Genomic DNA, 15,834 nt, shown 5'->3' on the forward strand with positions numbered 1-15,834 from the left:
AAGTGGGTGAAACTGTGGGCTCCTTGGCACAAATCAAGGTGGTAACAACAATAGACTTTCATTAAGAAAATTGTCATTAAACTTAATAATGTCCAGTAAATGTTATTAATTTTACTAAATATTGATCCTTGAGATACATTTTTTCGATAAAATAGGAAGTACTCATAAACAATTCTATATACTGAAGTACAATGGTTGTTCTGAGGTAAAACATTTGTGCCGCTGTTTGAGTTGCTAGCTGAACTAGACACTTTTTTCATGAAACATGATTTTTATGGCTTATAGGCAAGCTGTGGTTATTTGGAGTTGGGCATTTGATTTCTCAAAAATGAACAAAGTGAGCCTGTCATTTCAAGGTAAACAATTGACGTTAATTGTTGCCAATGACAAAAATCTAGCTTTCAAGCAAAAATTAGAACTTTGGAAAATTTGTATGCACACTGTGAGCTTGACAGCTTCCTGATACATAGAGGCTTTTCTGATGAGATCAGTGGTGATATTAACAAATGTGATTTTTTTTCTGGTATTGTATAATGAAATGTACTATTTGGAAGATCTTCATAACTAAGTAAACCAATATTTTCCAAATGACCAATGCAAGATATTACAAAATCATGCATAGATGTAAGACACATTTAAAGTGCTAGAGAGATGAATGGATTTTAATGTAACAGAATTCAAAAACTTCACTGATATGGTGACAGAGTCCACATTGCCACTAAGCTTTAGGAAACTACTACTTGTCAAGTTTTGGCGTAGTATCAAAGGAAAAGTATCCACAGTTATCTGAAAAGGCTCTTGAAATACTCCTCCCTTTTTCACCTACATATCTATGTGAGGCCAGATTGTTTTCATACACTTCAGTCAAAACAACCATATTGCAATGGATTGAATGCAGAAGCAGATGTGGGAATGCAGCTGTATTCTATTAAGCTTCTATAAAGATATCAAAGAGATTCAAAGAGCAAAGTAGAACAAAACTGCTCTTCTCATTACATTTTTTTTGGTTTGTTTTGAAGAATGGGTTATTTTTTAACTAAAAATGTGGTATTAATATTAACTTGTAAATGTAATGGGTTATTACTTTAAATTAATAACAAAATATTTTTTCAAAAGTTTCTCAGTTTTAATTTCTAATGCCATAAATATTGATAGGTGTAACTCACATAAACAAAAGCTCTTTAGGGTCCTCCATAATTTTTGAAAGTGTAAAAGGGTCCTGAGAACAATAAGTTGGAGAAACGCTGATTTAGGCAAAAGAACAATTAAGGGTATATGGCATACTCTAGGGCCTGCGTGCCAGAACTACTGAGCCCGCGTGCTGCAACTACTGAAGCCCACACGCCTAGAACCCATGCTCCGCAACAAGAGAAGCCACCGCAGTGAGAAGCCCGCGCACCGCAACGAAGAGTTGTCCCCACTCGCTGCAACTACAGAAAGCCTACGCGCAGCAACGAAGACTCGGTGCAGCCAGAAATAAATAAATAAATAAATAAATAAATAGTATATGGCATAAAGGGACGAGGAAAGGGAGAAGAAGGAAAGAAGAGATTAGAGTTCAGTGAATATTAGGCTGATGGATTCAGGCTTACTACTATCATTTTGCTCCACAGCGTCAAGGACATGTCATTACACGTTAGATAATGGCAAACACGATTATTAAGTTATTGCTGATTTTCTGCTAGTTTTGGCAGTTTAAACAATTTCATCCAATTTTATAAATCTTTGAAAGAAAGAAAAAATGAGTGCCTCTTGGTGCGCTCACCTGCTCTCTTGGGAGAGGAGCTTGACACAGGCCGTGTGACCGCAGTACAGGGCATAGGCCAGGGGTGTGCTCTCACTGATGTCTCGCAGGTTGCTGTCTATGCCCAGCTCCAGCAGTGACTGCACACAGTCTGCCTTTCCTGCAGCTGCAGCCCAGTGCAGAGGTGTCCTGGGGGACCACAGGGGAACAGCATAAGTGTCTGAGCACATGAATGGTACAGGTTACTTAGCTGGCAACAGCTCCTGCTTGAAGTTGGGTCATGGCAGGAAAGACTTGTTGCTATTTACAGTGTGGAAATGGTATGTATTAAATGGGGCTTCAGGATGATGGTGTATGTGTGTAAGGGCCTCTCCTCTAATTCTGATATTCTGTGGCCTTCCACCTGCTTTGGTCTTTCTGAGAATTTCCTAGAAGAGGAAGTAGTGGGTCAAAGGGTATGAACAATCATAAGGCTCTTTATACATAGTGCCAAACTGCGCAGTTCCAAAAAAACTGGCTCAATCTCTCCTCCTACTAGCTGTGTCCCTACTCCTTCCCAATATTGTATTATCACCATCTTTAAAGACTTTTGCCAACTTGGTAGGCAACATGGTACTTCAGTGTTGTTTTCTTCTGTATTTCTTTAATTAATAGTGGGGAAGAACTTTTGAAATATATGTTTATTTGCCATTTGAGTTTCTTCACTGAAATGATTCTTAATGCCCTATGCCCATTTTTCTATTAGATTATTAGTTTTTCTTACTAATTTATACGGGTTTTTAAAATATTTAAGGTATCAATTTTTTTCTAGGTTATGATTATGAAAACATTTTCTCTAATTTGTTACTTAGCTTTTAATTTTTTTTTTTTTTTTTTTTTGCGGTACGCGGGCCTCTCACTGTTGTGGCCTCTCCCGTTGCGGAGCACAGGCTCTGGACGTGCAGGCTCAGCAGCCATGGCTCACGGGCCCAGCCGCTCCACGGCATGTGGGGTCTTCCCGGACCAGGGCACGAACCTGCGTCCCCTGCATCGGCAGGCAGACTCTCAACCACTGCGCCACCAGGGAAGCCCTTAGCTTTTAATTTTTTAGTGATTTTCCATAAAAAATTTTAAGGAATAATCACATTTATTTACCTCTTCATTTTTGGTTTGTTTCATGATTTTATGTTTTAGAAAGTCCTTCATCAGCCAGAAGGTGGATGAATATTCATCAGTATTTAAACCTTGTTAAATGGCAAAACTATTATTTTCTTAAGGAAGAAAAAAAAAAAGCCTGAGACTGGAAGAAAATATTTGCAAACTGCACATTCAACAAAGAATTTGTATTCAGAGTATGTAAAGTATTCCAAAACTGAATAAAAAAATACACATGCCAATTAAAATAAATTAGCAAAAGATCTGAACACTTTATCAAAGAAGATGCATAAATGGTAAATAAGCACATGAAAACGTGCTCAATAACATTTGTCATTAGAGAAATGCAAATTAAAACACAATGGGATACAACTACATATTTATTTAAATGGCTAAAATTAAGAAAAATAAAAAGAATGTATATATAGTATGTGTCTGTGTGTGTGTCTGTGTGTGTGTCTGTGTGTGTCTGTGTGTGTATAACTGAGTCACTGCTGTACAGCAGAGATTGGTACAACATTGTAAATCAACTATACTTCAATTAAAAAAAAAATTGGAAAAAAAAAAACCCCAAACCTGGCAATACCAAAGGCTGATGAAGATTCAGGGTAACCTGAACTTTTATACATTTTTGGTGGGAATACAAAATGGGAACAGTCACACCAGAAAATAGTTTGTCAGTTCCTTCTAAAGTTAAACATACTTACCATATGACCAAGCAATCTCACTTCTAGATATATAGCTAAAGAAATGAAAATTTATGTTCACACAAAAACTTATACACAAATGTTTATAGCAGCGTTATCCATAATTGCCTAAAACTGTAAACAACCCAATGTCCTTCAATGGGTGAATAGACAAACTATAGTTCATCCACAAAATTGAATCCTACTCAGCAATAAAAAGAACAGCCTACTGATATACAGAACATAGATGAATCTCAAGTCATTCTACCAAGTGAAATAAACCAATCTCAAAAGATTACATACTGTATATTTCCATTTATATAACATTCTGGAAAAGGCAAAACCCAAGAGACAGAACTAATCAGTGGTTGCCAGAGCTTAGAGATGGGGGAGGCCTTGACTACAAAAGGACAACCTGAGGTGATGCTGGAGGTGACAGAATTGTCTTGAATCTTGCTTGTGGTGGTTACATGAATCTATGCATGTGTTAAAATTCATAGAACTATACATCAAAAAAAAAAAGTAAATTTTACTGAATGTAAATAAAAAGGAAACCAATATTTTCTTCTAGATTTATTTGGATTAAAAAAAAAAACTGCACGTGTGTCTGTATGTGTATTTTGATAGGTGTGGTGAGGCCTGGAGCCAGTCTGACCATTTTTCCAGTTACGTAGCCAACTTTTCTCAATACCATTTATTAGTGCAGTGGGATCATATTTTGAGATCCTGACCTATATATGTACTTTTCTACCCTTCCTCTTTCCTCATTTAAGGATATGGTTGATTTTATGCTCAACCTCAGGGGAGGGATATAGCAGGGTGGATAAGAGAAATAGTCAGTGTCTTTCTGTTTCCAAAAGCCAAGCCCAGAACTGAGAGCAGATTTGGAGTAAATTAGCTCCCCAGCTGTAGAAAGAACTATCAAGGCAGATGGGACAAGAAGGTGATAAGAACATAAAGGACCACTGGACCCAAGAGCAAAGGGGACCCAAACCTTGCTTCCTTGGCAGAGATGCTGGGAAATGGGTGGTGGGGGATGTCTGTGTGGTGTGCCTAGGCAGTGGGACCCTGGGAGGCTAAGGAGGGGCACAGTGAAAGAGGACATGTCTGTGAATGGGGTTTCTCGTGAAGAGAGTGGCTACTCTTCCTGTCAGTCACTCTGGGAAAGGATCAGTCCTGAGGCAGGAAAGGAGGGCATGGAAGGCCTCTTCCTGGCTTTACTCTGGGGCTTGACCGCTGGCAGAAGGCCATCCCTGGGAGAGCCAAGAGGTCTCTCAGACATGGAGGCAGCCTGCGGGCCGGGCATCTGTGAAGGGGCTTGGGTCTTAGTATTCGGAGAGTAGCCATGTCCACAGTGCGACCACAGTCCCCATGGTAAATCGTGTCCTCTGTCAATCAAGCATCCTTTTCCTCATGTTATGATATGGGCAGAAATTTGAGAACCCTTAATAGGAGCGTATATTTTTTCAACACAGTTATCAATCACACTGCCTATTTGAACATGTAGCAGATATGATTCATTCCATTCTGTGTGAGTGAGGACTCCAAACAATATTTATTATGAAACAAGATGAGGCATCAGCCATATTATGCCTTCCTGCTTAGAGAATATATTGCCCATAAATTCAGTAGATGGAGGGCTGGATATCAATGGAGTCAGGTTTACCAACACGTGACAATTCTCTCTGGAGCATTGTGAAATACTCCTTCACAACAATTGCTAAGAGTGACTGTTTTAATTCTTCTGGCCATCAACATGGAAGAAGAAGTCCAGAAGGACACAGGGAAAAATATTATTTTGCAGAGAAACAGGAGAAGCATAGATAACTTCTAACTAATACACAGAGAGCCTTCGTGGGCAATATGTAGCATCCAATTTCAGGTTATCTAAGCTGTAGTTCCTTTCTTATCTCTAAGCTTCAGGATAGTCCTACAAACATAGCAGACTGGACTCAGCTATCACAGTGAGGAGCTGGAGAATCAGGGCCCATGATTCAGAAGAAATTCATCAGAGACAAGCAGTGGGCGATGAGGTGGTCTCTGAAGGGCAGGAGATGATGGGTACAAGAATGCAGTGTTGGCTGGAGTGTCAGAAGCCAAGGAACGATTTATGGAACATGCAAACATTCTCTAGATAATTCCCAGATATGTGTAAGTAGGAGAGTTTGATAAAAGACTCTCCCTCCTGAAAATAAATGACTTGGGTACTAAAGGAAAGTATGACCTCATAGACTGATGAAATTTGGGACATTTAAGCTACACAGGCTATTTATGAGTTATGTGTTCTGTGCCATCAATCTTAGGCTAGTACCACCGTGTTTTAAATGTCATAGATTTATGATGTGTTTTAATATCTAGGAGGACTAGTTTCCCCATATTTTCCCTCATCCTCGTTTTTGTTTTTTTTAAATCATTGCCTTATTTTTCTTCTCTTTCCTCAAAAACTGTCTCTCCACTGGGGGAAAAAAAAAAAGAAGGAAAGCAAAGTCACAATTATTGCAAATGCGTTAAGTACTTAAACCTATGAAAATTTTGAAAAATTCTATACTAATACAAGCTTACAGTTTCAATGTGAAGGCACAGCTACACAATGCAGGATGCAGAAACTGAAACAAAATGAAGAGCAGGATTTGATTAGTGCATGCAACACATGAACTGAACTTTGGAGCAGGAACTAGACCTTTCTTGAGATTTTACTTCACTTTGAACCCTTGTAGGACCCAATCTTTTGCCTTTTCTTTCTGCCCTTGGTTTTTCCTTCTTCCCTGAGGCTGGGGGAAATAAATTTTCTCTGCTAAGCATGTGATAATGCAAAGTGGGAAATACTCTATTCAGCGCTGGTTCTACAAGTATTTTGAAGTAGGCAAACTGTTTTCTAGCCCTCTTTTCCTAGATGTGTTCTTTTCTTCTCTTTTTGGATCATTCACCTTTTCTCCTCATGTAACTAAGTCCTATTACTTTCTTACCTGCTCAAGTTCAACATCTGCTCTTAGGAAAAGGTCTACTTTCAATGATTTATACCTTAATTTTAATTAAAGTCATCATGTTAACCATCTCCAGCTTCTGAGACTTACTGGAACCCAAGAATTTTTTCCCCCTGTGTTATAAGGATTTCAGGTATCAGGAAGTAGGAAGCGCTTCTTGGGGCATCTAAAATCATGATAAGTAGATGGCTAGATTTGCACTTCAATAGAAAAAGGTAAACAAAACTATACGTGGTGTACAAGCCTTATACTCATTTTCAATAGTCTTATTTGTTGTTATATTATTCTTATATTTCCATTGAGTCTATGCCTAACTGAAAGAAAGGTTAGATACACATAGTAATTGAAAAGTTCTAATAGTTGATTATGGATGAAGGGCATGTAGGTAAAAAGCTCTGTTTAGAAGTCAAGGGTACAAGTTTTCAGTTAGTTGCTAAATACCTCTGAGGCAAGTCTCTTTACCTTTCTGGACTCAGCTTCCTTTTCTATGCAAATACATCTTTAATTACTGAAGAAACCCAAAGCAGAACCCTGATAAGGTCACATCTAGTTCTGAACACAAAGCGTCTATTATGCTCTTCTCTGGATAACAAGAGCTTGTTGACTTTATGACATAATCCAGGAACAAAGGAAAAGAATTAAGACTTACTGTTAAAAACAAAAAGCGCCTATAGCAGGAAGCTGATATACAGAAGGCCTTCTGAGAACACTGAGAACGGTTAGCAAAAAGTGGAAAGTCTGACAGTACTGTACAGTCATGGTGTTTCTCTTCATAACAATGATTTTTCCTGCCCTGACTAAAATAGAGCAGCTTTTATTGTCACAAGCACATGTATAAATATTACTGGCAGTAAGGCTATAGTCATACAGGATAACTCCTTAAACATCTTCTTTGAGATTAAAATTTGGAAAAGATGACTGGTAGTTCCCCACATTTCTGAGTTGCCATGGATACCTGTCGTCCACATCCAGAGCCTGCAGGTTGCACTCAGGGAATCTTGCCAGCTCGTTGATGATGTCACTGAAACCTGCTGCTGCGGCGATGTGCACACACGTCTTCCCACTCTCATCGTCGTAGTTGATTATGGACGGACCCTGGTGATGGCTCAGAATGATGGAACACAGAATTCTATTTCCACTCTGGAAAACAGAGTCAAAGAAAGCTCATTAGGTACAATCCAGTGCTCTTCCCTCTCTATGCAAATTAAGATAAAAATTCAAAGCAAAAAAATTCAAAACAACAAAAAAATAAAATTCATTTTATCAAACCCACAAACAAATTTCCACTTGTCTCAAGTCACTGCAGGGATTTTTGTCTCCTGTAGGAGCTAAATTGTCTTCCATAATCAGTGAATTAAGGAGGACTTAAATACAGGTGTAATTGACTGACATCAGAGCTAGCACAATGGGTGGGCCACCTAGATGACTTCCTCATTAAATATATTCGTTTTGTTTCCCCCACTTGCTGTAGAGGTTAACCCCTGAGAAGCTGGCAGAGTTAATTTTAATGTTAACAAAATGACTATGATGAGTACTGACTGGTGACATAATGATGATCAGAATGATCTGGTAATGGTCAAATTGCTATAAATTGCATGTAATCTAATTGTCAAAAATCCTTTGTGAAAAGAAGTGGGTCATAATTTAGTAGCTAATCGATAAAAAGAAATAAAAACAAATAAGTATGAAAAGGAAAGAATTTTAGGCAACCATCTAAACGGGGTTCTTCTTTCTGTGTAGGTGTATAATAAGTTTTTATCTTATCTTTTTTTTTTTTTTTTTTGGCTCTGTGGGTCTTCATTGCCGTGCATGGGCTTTCTCTAGTTTCCGTGAGCGGGGGCTACTCTTCCTTGCAGTGCAGTACGCGGGCTTCTCATTGCGGTGGCTTCTCTTGTTGCAGAGCATGGTCTCTAGGGTGCACAGGCTTCAGTAGTTGTGGCGCACGGGCTTAGTTGCTCTGTGGCATGTGGGACCTCCCAGGGCCAGGGATCGAACCCATGTCCCCTGCATTGGCAGGCGGATTCTCAACCACTGCACCACCAGGGAAGCCCTTATCTTATCTTTGAAGGGAGGCTACTCTACACTCTTTTTAGTAACCTGTCCCAGCCTTAAAAGTCACCAGCTCTTTCTTGAGAGTGTCCTACATCTCTTCAGCTTGAACAAATAAGTAAGTAAATGCTGTGCATGTTACCTTTCATTGGACTGAAAAATACAAAAAACACTGCATAAGCATTTGCAATTTTAGATGACAATAAATCCTCAATGGCCAGTAAATTCTAGTTTTATCTCACACAGTGGAAAAGTCTTATCTTTCAGATTTCTCCTGATATCTGTGTAAAGATTATAAAACAGTCCAAATAATTCATCAGCATTTTAATTTTCTCAGTGAATCTATAGAGACACTGCATCTCCACGCAGCAGGTCTTACGGGAAGAATGGAGGTCTCTAGGAGGCGTGAGGAGCAGGTTACAGAAACGGCAGAGACACGCTCTAGTTCTGGGGGCCAGGAGCCAGGTCACGTGCCAGGCTCAGGGTCCTGGGCAGAAAGAGTGTTGAACATTTTTTTTTTTTTTTAGCATCTTTATTGGAGTATAATTGCTTTACAATGGTGTGTTAGTTTCTGCTTTATAACAAAGTGAATCAGCTGAGAGTGTTGAACTTTTTTAAAACTGCAATTCTAATACATTCCAAGTGCTATTCCACAGCCACCTCCTAATAAATTTTCCCATGTAACATTTCTTTTGGCATTCCTCCCACTTTATTATCCCAGTTTATTTGACCCCAGGGCTGTCTTTTAGAACCTCTGAGTCAGTTTGCACAATTCTGTGGAACAGCACCCTTTCATTTTTGCTTTTCCTCTTCCTTTCCCTCCCCTCTCCCTGTTTGCACTGAGGACTCTCTGGATATCCCGTTACTCAGCGTGGCTTCACAGGGAACCATTACACAGTGAACCCTCGAGTGTGCTCCCACTGTATCAGGGGACCGCAGCTGATACAAGTTCTGCAACCTCTTGCAGGACCAAAGGCTCAGGGCACTCAAAGCTCTCAACTTTGAGCCCCAGCAAGAGTGCTGAGTGGGTTTTAAATGTTACAACCAGGGCCAGCTACATAATTTATGGGGCCCAGGGGAAATGTGGAGGCCCCTGCTCACATGGCAGAGGAATAATGTATTCCCTTCTTCTATGGTGTCTCTCTGGACCTGTCATTGCGATTTTTATTTGCTATTTAGTGTCACACTCCCTTGGGCTGGACATTCTCACGGTGATTGCAAACCCTCACAGGTGCCTAGGGCCCCATCTTGCAACTCAGCACATGCTCAATCCTGACACTCCCTGAGTCTGTGCCCAGACCCCTGCCAGGGGACTAAGGAGCTGGGGCCTGAGCATCTGTCCCAGGGCAGCAGGGAGGTGGGACTGTGTGAGCTGAGGCTCCAGTGTCCTATTAGACTTAACATACAAAACACAGATTCAACGACAGAATTACTGAGAATTTTCAGATGGCCACAGAGCATTATACCCGGAGCACAGAGCTCCCTGCTGAGTGTGGGGCATCTGTGGCTTTACTGGTCACACACCCATAAAGTGGGCCCTGCCTGCAACCTTTTTCCTTTTTTCCTTCTCACCTTCCCCCTTACATCCTCTTTCTCCCTCCATTCTTCCTTTGTCTCACAATGACTTTTAAATAATTCAGATCAATGACTTTAGTTCTATGGCATGCCTGTCATCAAAAGGTGGCTACAGTGAACACATCTAAGCTTTCATGCCTGCTTTATCAGCTTTTCTAAGGTTCTTTCACCTGATGTTACGTAAACATATTTTGAGGGGTCTGAAATACGGTATATTTAAAACAATCAAGAGACCCCTCTCCCCTTTTAAGAAGCACTAGCCATTGGAGAAGGAAAACAGAAGCAAAAAAGAGTGTCCACTCAATGAATTGATTTTGTTTATGGTTTCCTGGAAGAGCAAAGGAATTCAGGTTGCCACAGTGATTCAAACAGCAAAACATTCTGTCACGGTTCTCCTTCTGTGTGGGATGGAGTGTCAAGCACAGATGGAAAAAACAAAACTTACTTCTTACACACTGTCTTCCCCTCTCCTTGCCTGACCCACAGAGGAGCCATTCTGGAAGCAGCCAGCTGAGATAGAGGCTGCGGCCCAGCACATCTCAGTGGGCCTCTTCTGAGTTCCTGACCAGACAGTCCCAGACAGCATTTCCCTTGCAAGCTGGAGTCTTACATGGTTTTTCTGGATAAGAGAAATTCCACCCCCTTACACTTTTCCTCCAAAATGCCTTTTGTCCTGAATCTTCCAGACAATTCCTTTGTCTCTAAACCTGGCCCTTACTTACAGCATTGTCATTGCCTTTTTTTTTTTTCTTTGTAAGAATATCCTCCCAGGAGTAATGGTGATAGCAATGTTTACTGAGTGAACGTTCTGTGCCCAGCACTGCATTTCCACGTTCTAACTCATTTAATCCTGACAACAACTTCATGAGGTCGGTACTCTTATCATCCCCATATCGTAGAGGAGAAATTGGAGGCACAGAGGGATTAAGTTGCCACTGTCACAGCCAAGAGGTGGCAAAGCCAGGACTGACTGTCTGCAGAGCCCTTGTATTTCACCACTACACCATTTTCTCTCCAGTTAAAAGTACGGTCTATTTATTTGATCCTGCATGTTCATATGGGAGGAATTTAAGCGAAAACTGCTGTTGGGATCAGCAACATCAGTAGCAATGAAGTGCGTCTTGCCAACTGAGACCTTCTTCCAACATTAGGTGCTTTCAAAACCTTTCCTAGGAGGGTTGCCACGGTGCACCCTCACAAGAATTTGAGAGAGCCCTGGAGAGTATTAGTTTGTGAGCTGAGTCCCTGGCTCAGTGGTCTCCTGGTAACAGCATTCCCTTCTTGGCAAAATGGGCTGAGTGTCAGTCAAAGGGAGTCTCCAGGCCTGGGAAGCCTTGGTCACAGACACCAGGAAGCACCAGGAGAGAAGAAATGGGATGCTGCCCAGAAGGGCCCTTAGGAAGAATGGAGAGTGGGTTTCTGTTTGGTGGGAATATCATTCAGCAGGGGAAGCATATTGTATAGATATTATGGAGCTCTAGAAATCTACATTGGGTGGCCAAATGAGATTGTGGATTTACTTATTTTTGCTGCATTTTTGTTCTTTTCGTCCATGGGTAATCCATAAAGTGCCTTCATGTACTCTGAAAACTGCTGGGAACTACCGAGTCCTAGTCATTTTCTCTTTATACCTCATGAGGGAGGGGAATTCGCAAGAAGCCTTGCCAAGAAGGAAGTTGAATTAACGTACAGGAATTTTGCTACAGGAGACTGAGAAAAAACAAGATTCCAGTCTCTTGATCGTAGACTCTTATTCATTTATTTATTTATTTTTGGCTGCGTTGGGTCTTCGTTGCTGCACACGGGCTTTCTCTAGTTGCGGCGAGCGGGGTCTACTCTTTGTTGCGGTGAGCGGGCTTCTCACTGCGGTGGAGCACGGACTCTTATTCATTTATTTATTTATTTTTGGCTGCGTTGGGTCTTCGTTGCTGCACACGGGCTTTCTCTAGTTGCGGCGAGCGGGGTCTACTCTTTGTTGCGGTGAGCGGGCTTCTCACTGCGGTGGAGCACGGGCTCTAGGCTGCGGGCTTCAGTACTTGTGGCACGCGGGCTCAGTAGTTGTGGCTTGCAGGCTGCAGAGCTCAGGCTCAGTAGTTGTGGCGCACGGGCTTAGTTGCTCTGAGGCAGGTGGTATCTTCCCGGACCAGGGCTCGAACCTGTGTCCCCTGCATTGGTAGGCGGATTCTTAACCACTGCGCCACCAGGGAAGTCCCGACTGTAGACTCTTTTTATTCTAGGTGATCTCCCAAGAAGTCTTAACGCAAGATTCAGGACTAGTTGTTTATTTGTTAACGTGTTGGCAGCATTAATTCTATGGTGGGTTCTTCAGGGAGGGAACTCCAATCTCCATCCTTCTCTTGGAGGTAGGGGTCTGTTTGTCACATGACAGTGACTGTACAAAGCAGACGTAAGGGTTTTAGGTCACATGGCCCTTTTAAAGGGCTGGGTGGTTTTGTGCTATGAGAACACTGGCCCGTAAGTTCAGCTGGAGCCAGATGTGTTAGACTGGAATGGAGCTGGAGGGGAAGTTTTACTAGTTTGTATAGCGTGAACACTTGAGAGTTGAGGGTTTGGGGCTAACTAGAGGACAAAGGGGCCCAATATCCTGGCATGGAGTCAGGACCATCTTCATGGTTAGCCCCTTTGGACCCAGGCTTTCTGCTTGGCCTGACTCCAGAGGCTGCTGTATCCCAAAGCCTGGGGCTGACTCTCCTGGAGAGCTAGTGGAAGTTAGAAATGGGGGGGTGGGGCAGTGAGGCATGGTGACCCTCAGCTGCTGAACTACTTCATTTCACAGGTGCTCTAATGATTAATATGGAAAAGCCCCCCATGAAACCTCCTTCCCTGCTGTGTTAGTGTGTAGACAGCGTCTAGCTTCTGCTTCTAGCTGTCTGGCAAGGTGACAGTCTCTAGGACATCTCTGCATTGCCCTTGCCACACCTATGACTGGGAATCTTTCTGCTGAAATGGAGTCTAGCAAAGAGTAACTCATAATAAATATTTGCTGAACAATGCATAAATAAATAAAAACAAGCCTTACCAACTATGGGCAAAGCCAAACGAAATAGAACGTTACTCATCCTTTTCTTAGCTTCCCTTTCTTTTTCTCACTATCTCCCGCCTTTCACTCTCTTTTCGCTTCTTTCCTCACTTATGTTTACTCCTAGGTGAGTTCCTGTCTCTTCTCTGTCTACCTCATCCCCTTCTTCTCTGCAACCAAGCACTGGGGAGCTGACACATGCAGGCCACTTTAACTTAGGCTACCCTTCAAGACAGCTCAGTCTTTGCTCCCAGGGTAATGGGGTTGATTTCATAAATTTGACTTTCTCTTTGTTTACTCTGGGCTTTCTGTGGGCGTGGGGTGTGTTTGGGTAATGATAACCTCCCTGTGCACTAGTTTCACCACCTGTGAACTGAGGGGTTGGACTAAATGACTTGTGTGGTCCTTTCCAGTTCTGAGGCTCTTCCATCTATGAACCGGATCCACTGGTCTATGACATTTGTAATTATCCTTTGGCACTCTGAATATATTTAAAGTATACTTACAGGATTTTGATACAGTTCAAACAGTTGACCACAGATCTTGGCCACCACGGGAAGGAGGAGGATTCCATGCTGGACCAAATCAGTCTCAGGCACTGGGGTTGATGGTTATATTCAAGAGCTCCAAGGGTATGTGTATGTGTATAATTTCCTTAACCACATAACCACATACTGAATGAACAAACATGAAATAGTTTTATATTACTGCAGTTCTTTTCTTTCTAACCTCCCTTGAAAAATGCACTGAAAGAAGAGTACTGCTGAGGAAGATTCCAGATAAACACATTTTCTAGGTTTAGCAGGAAGGAGCTAGAGGTGAGATTTGAGGGGCAGTAGATACTTGCCCTTCTCACTGACCTGCCATCATATCTATCCTAGAATTCCAATCATTAGAAAAAACTCCTTGATACTAAGCCACATGGACTAAGGCACGTGGACTTCCCTGGTGGTGCACTGGTTAAGGCAGCTGCCAATGCAGGGGACACAGGTTCGATCCCTGGTCTGGGAAGATTCCACACGCGGCAGAACAACTAAGCCCATGCGCCACAACTACTGAGCCTGTGCTCTAGAGCCCGCGAGCCACAACTCCCGAGCCTGTGCACCACAACTACTGAAGCCCATGTGCCTAGATCCCGTGCTCTGCAGCAAGAGAAGTCACCACAACGAGAAGCCTGTGCACCGTAACGAAGAGTATCCCCCGCTTGCCACAACTAGAGAAAGCCCACACGCAGCAACAAAGACCCAATGCAGCCAAAAAAAAAAAAAAAAAAAAAAAAAAAATACTAAGGTATTGCATTCCTAGAAGTTTTGATTAAGCTGAAAATGGTATTTCACAAAAAGAATCCAATAAGCCACTATTCCCACTGGTTTGGGATGGATAAGCTTATTGAACTGAATTCAGTGAACACCTTTTTGGTGTTCACAAAGATCTGTTCTGGATCTTGAAAGACATCTGGATGAGTAAGGCACACTGCCCTTAAGCACGTAGTCTAGAAGAGGAGACATAGGCACCCCACTGATTGTAACACCAGTAATAGAAGTAAGGAAGTGCTAGACGGAGGGAAAAATTCTGAAAGGGAGCTCAACGAAGAGGGTGAACTTAGTTGGGCCTTGAGAAATAAGGAAGAACAAGTATAAATTCTGCAGTTAGAAGGGATGATGCAGGGATTGCAAGAAGAAAGAAGTATTTCACCAAAAGGGAAGCGCATGACCAAGGGGAAGACAGGATGAATCTTTACGATGTACTGAGGAGATTACTATTATTCTAGTATGGTTGGAGTAGAGCCTATATGGCTTGAAGAGGAAAGGGCAGGGAGTGGGGTGGGTTGCAGAGAGCTTGTTCATGGCAGTAAGTGCAAGTCAAGGAGTTTGTTCTTTACCAGAAAATGGCACTTGGTGAAGGTTTTTGAGCCAAGAACCAGCAGTGACCATAATTGTTTTGTTGTAGTAACAGTTACATTAGTACATTCCTTTGTGATTTGTAGAAAGAGCACTTGGTGCAATGTGAGAATAGATTGGAGAAGGAAAGGGCTGAAAGTAGGAATACAGATACTGAAACTGTTCAGGTGCGAGACAGGGGAAGCTTGATCTAAGACACTGATGGTAGGTGTACTAAATTGTCTCCATTTGTTCTTCCCGGTTAACTCTCCATCTTTTTTCATCCTGCTTTTCATCCTTTAGCATGTATGAACTGCATCAAATGGGCCCTTTGCCCTTTGGCTTCTGGTTGGGATTGGCCAGTGAGTGGTACTGACGGAAGATGGATGTAGGAGGAAAGAGCGATTGGGGCATTTATCCTCCAGTTCCCTCCCTGCTAGGCCACAGTTTGACCGTTCCATCAAAGTCTACAGTTTCAGTCCTAGGCCCTTTCCTACAGCTACAGCTTTTGCTGTGTCTTAGTAACTGCTTCCTCCCATGCCCTCCCAGATGCCCTAATGGCAACCTGCTGTTGTGTGTAAATAGCCTCTTTATGAATCTATGCTCAAATAATCCCATCCGAGTGGGTTGTTTCCTGCTGGGGCCCCGATCTATACAGTGGGGATAGAAAGGAGTACACAGAGATGTGAGGCCTGAGGAGGTGGAATCCAGAGGTCTTGATAACCAATTACACATGAAGGAT

General features: G+C 42.1%; 1 protein-coding gene across 1 annotated transcript in view; it reads right to left on the reverse strand.

The window, feature by feature from the left end:
* The window catches only part of ANKRD55 (ankyrin repeat domain 55), a 102,222-nt gene that overhangs the window by 14,343 nt on the left and 72,045 nt on the right, over positions 1-15,834 (reverse strand). The window contains exons 7-8 of the mRNA XM_019930032.3: positions 7,504-7,688; positions 1,766-1,933 (exon numbers count right to left, since the gene is read on the reverse strand). Of these exons, the coding sequence (XP_019785591.1) occupies positions 1,766-1,933; positions 7,504-7,688 (353 nt within the window). The remainder of the gene's footprint in view (positions 1-1,765; positions 1,934-7,503; positions 7,689-15,834) is intronic.

Source organism: Tursiops truncatus, chromosome 3, assembly GCF_011762595.2.
Source record: "Tursiops truncatus isolate mTurTru1 chromosome 3, mTurTru1.mat.Y, whole genome shotgun sequence".
Lineage (NCBI taxonomy): Eukaryota > Metazoa > Chordata > Mammalia > Artiodactyla > Delphinidae > Tursiops > Tursiops truncatus.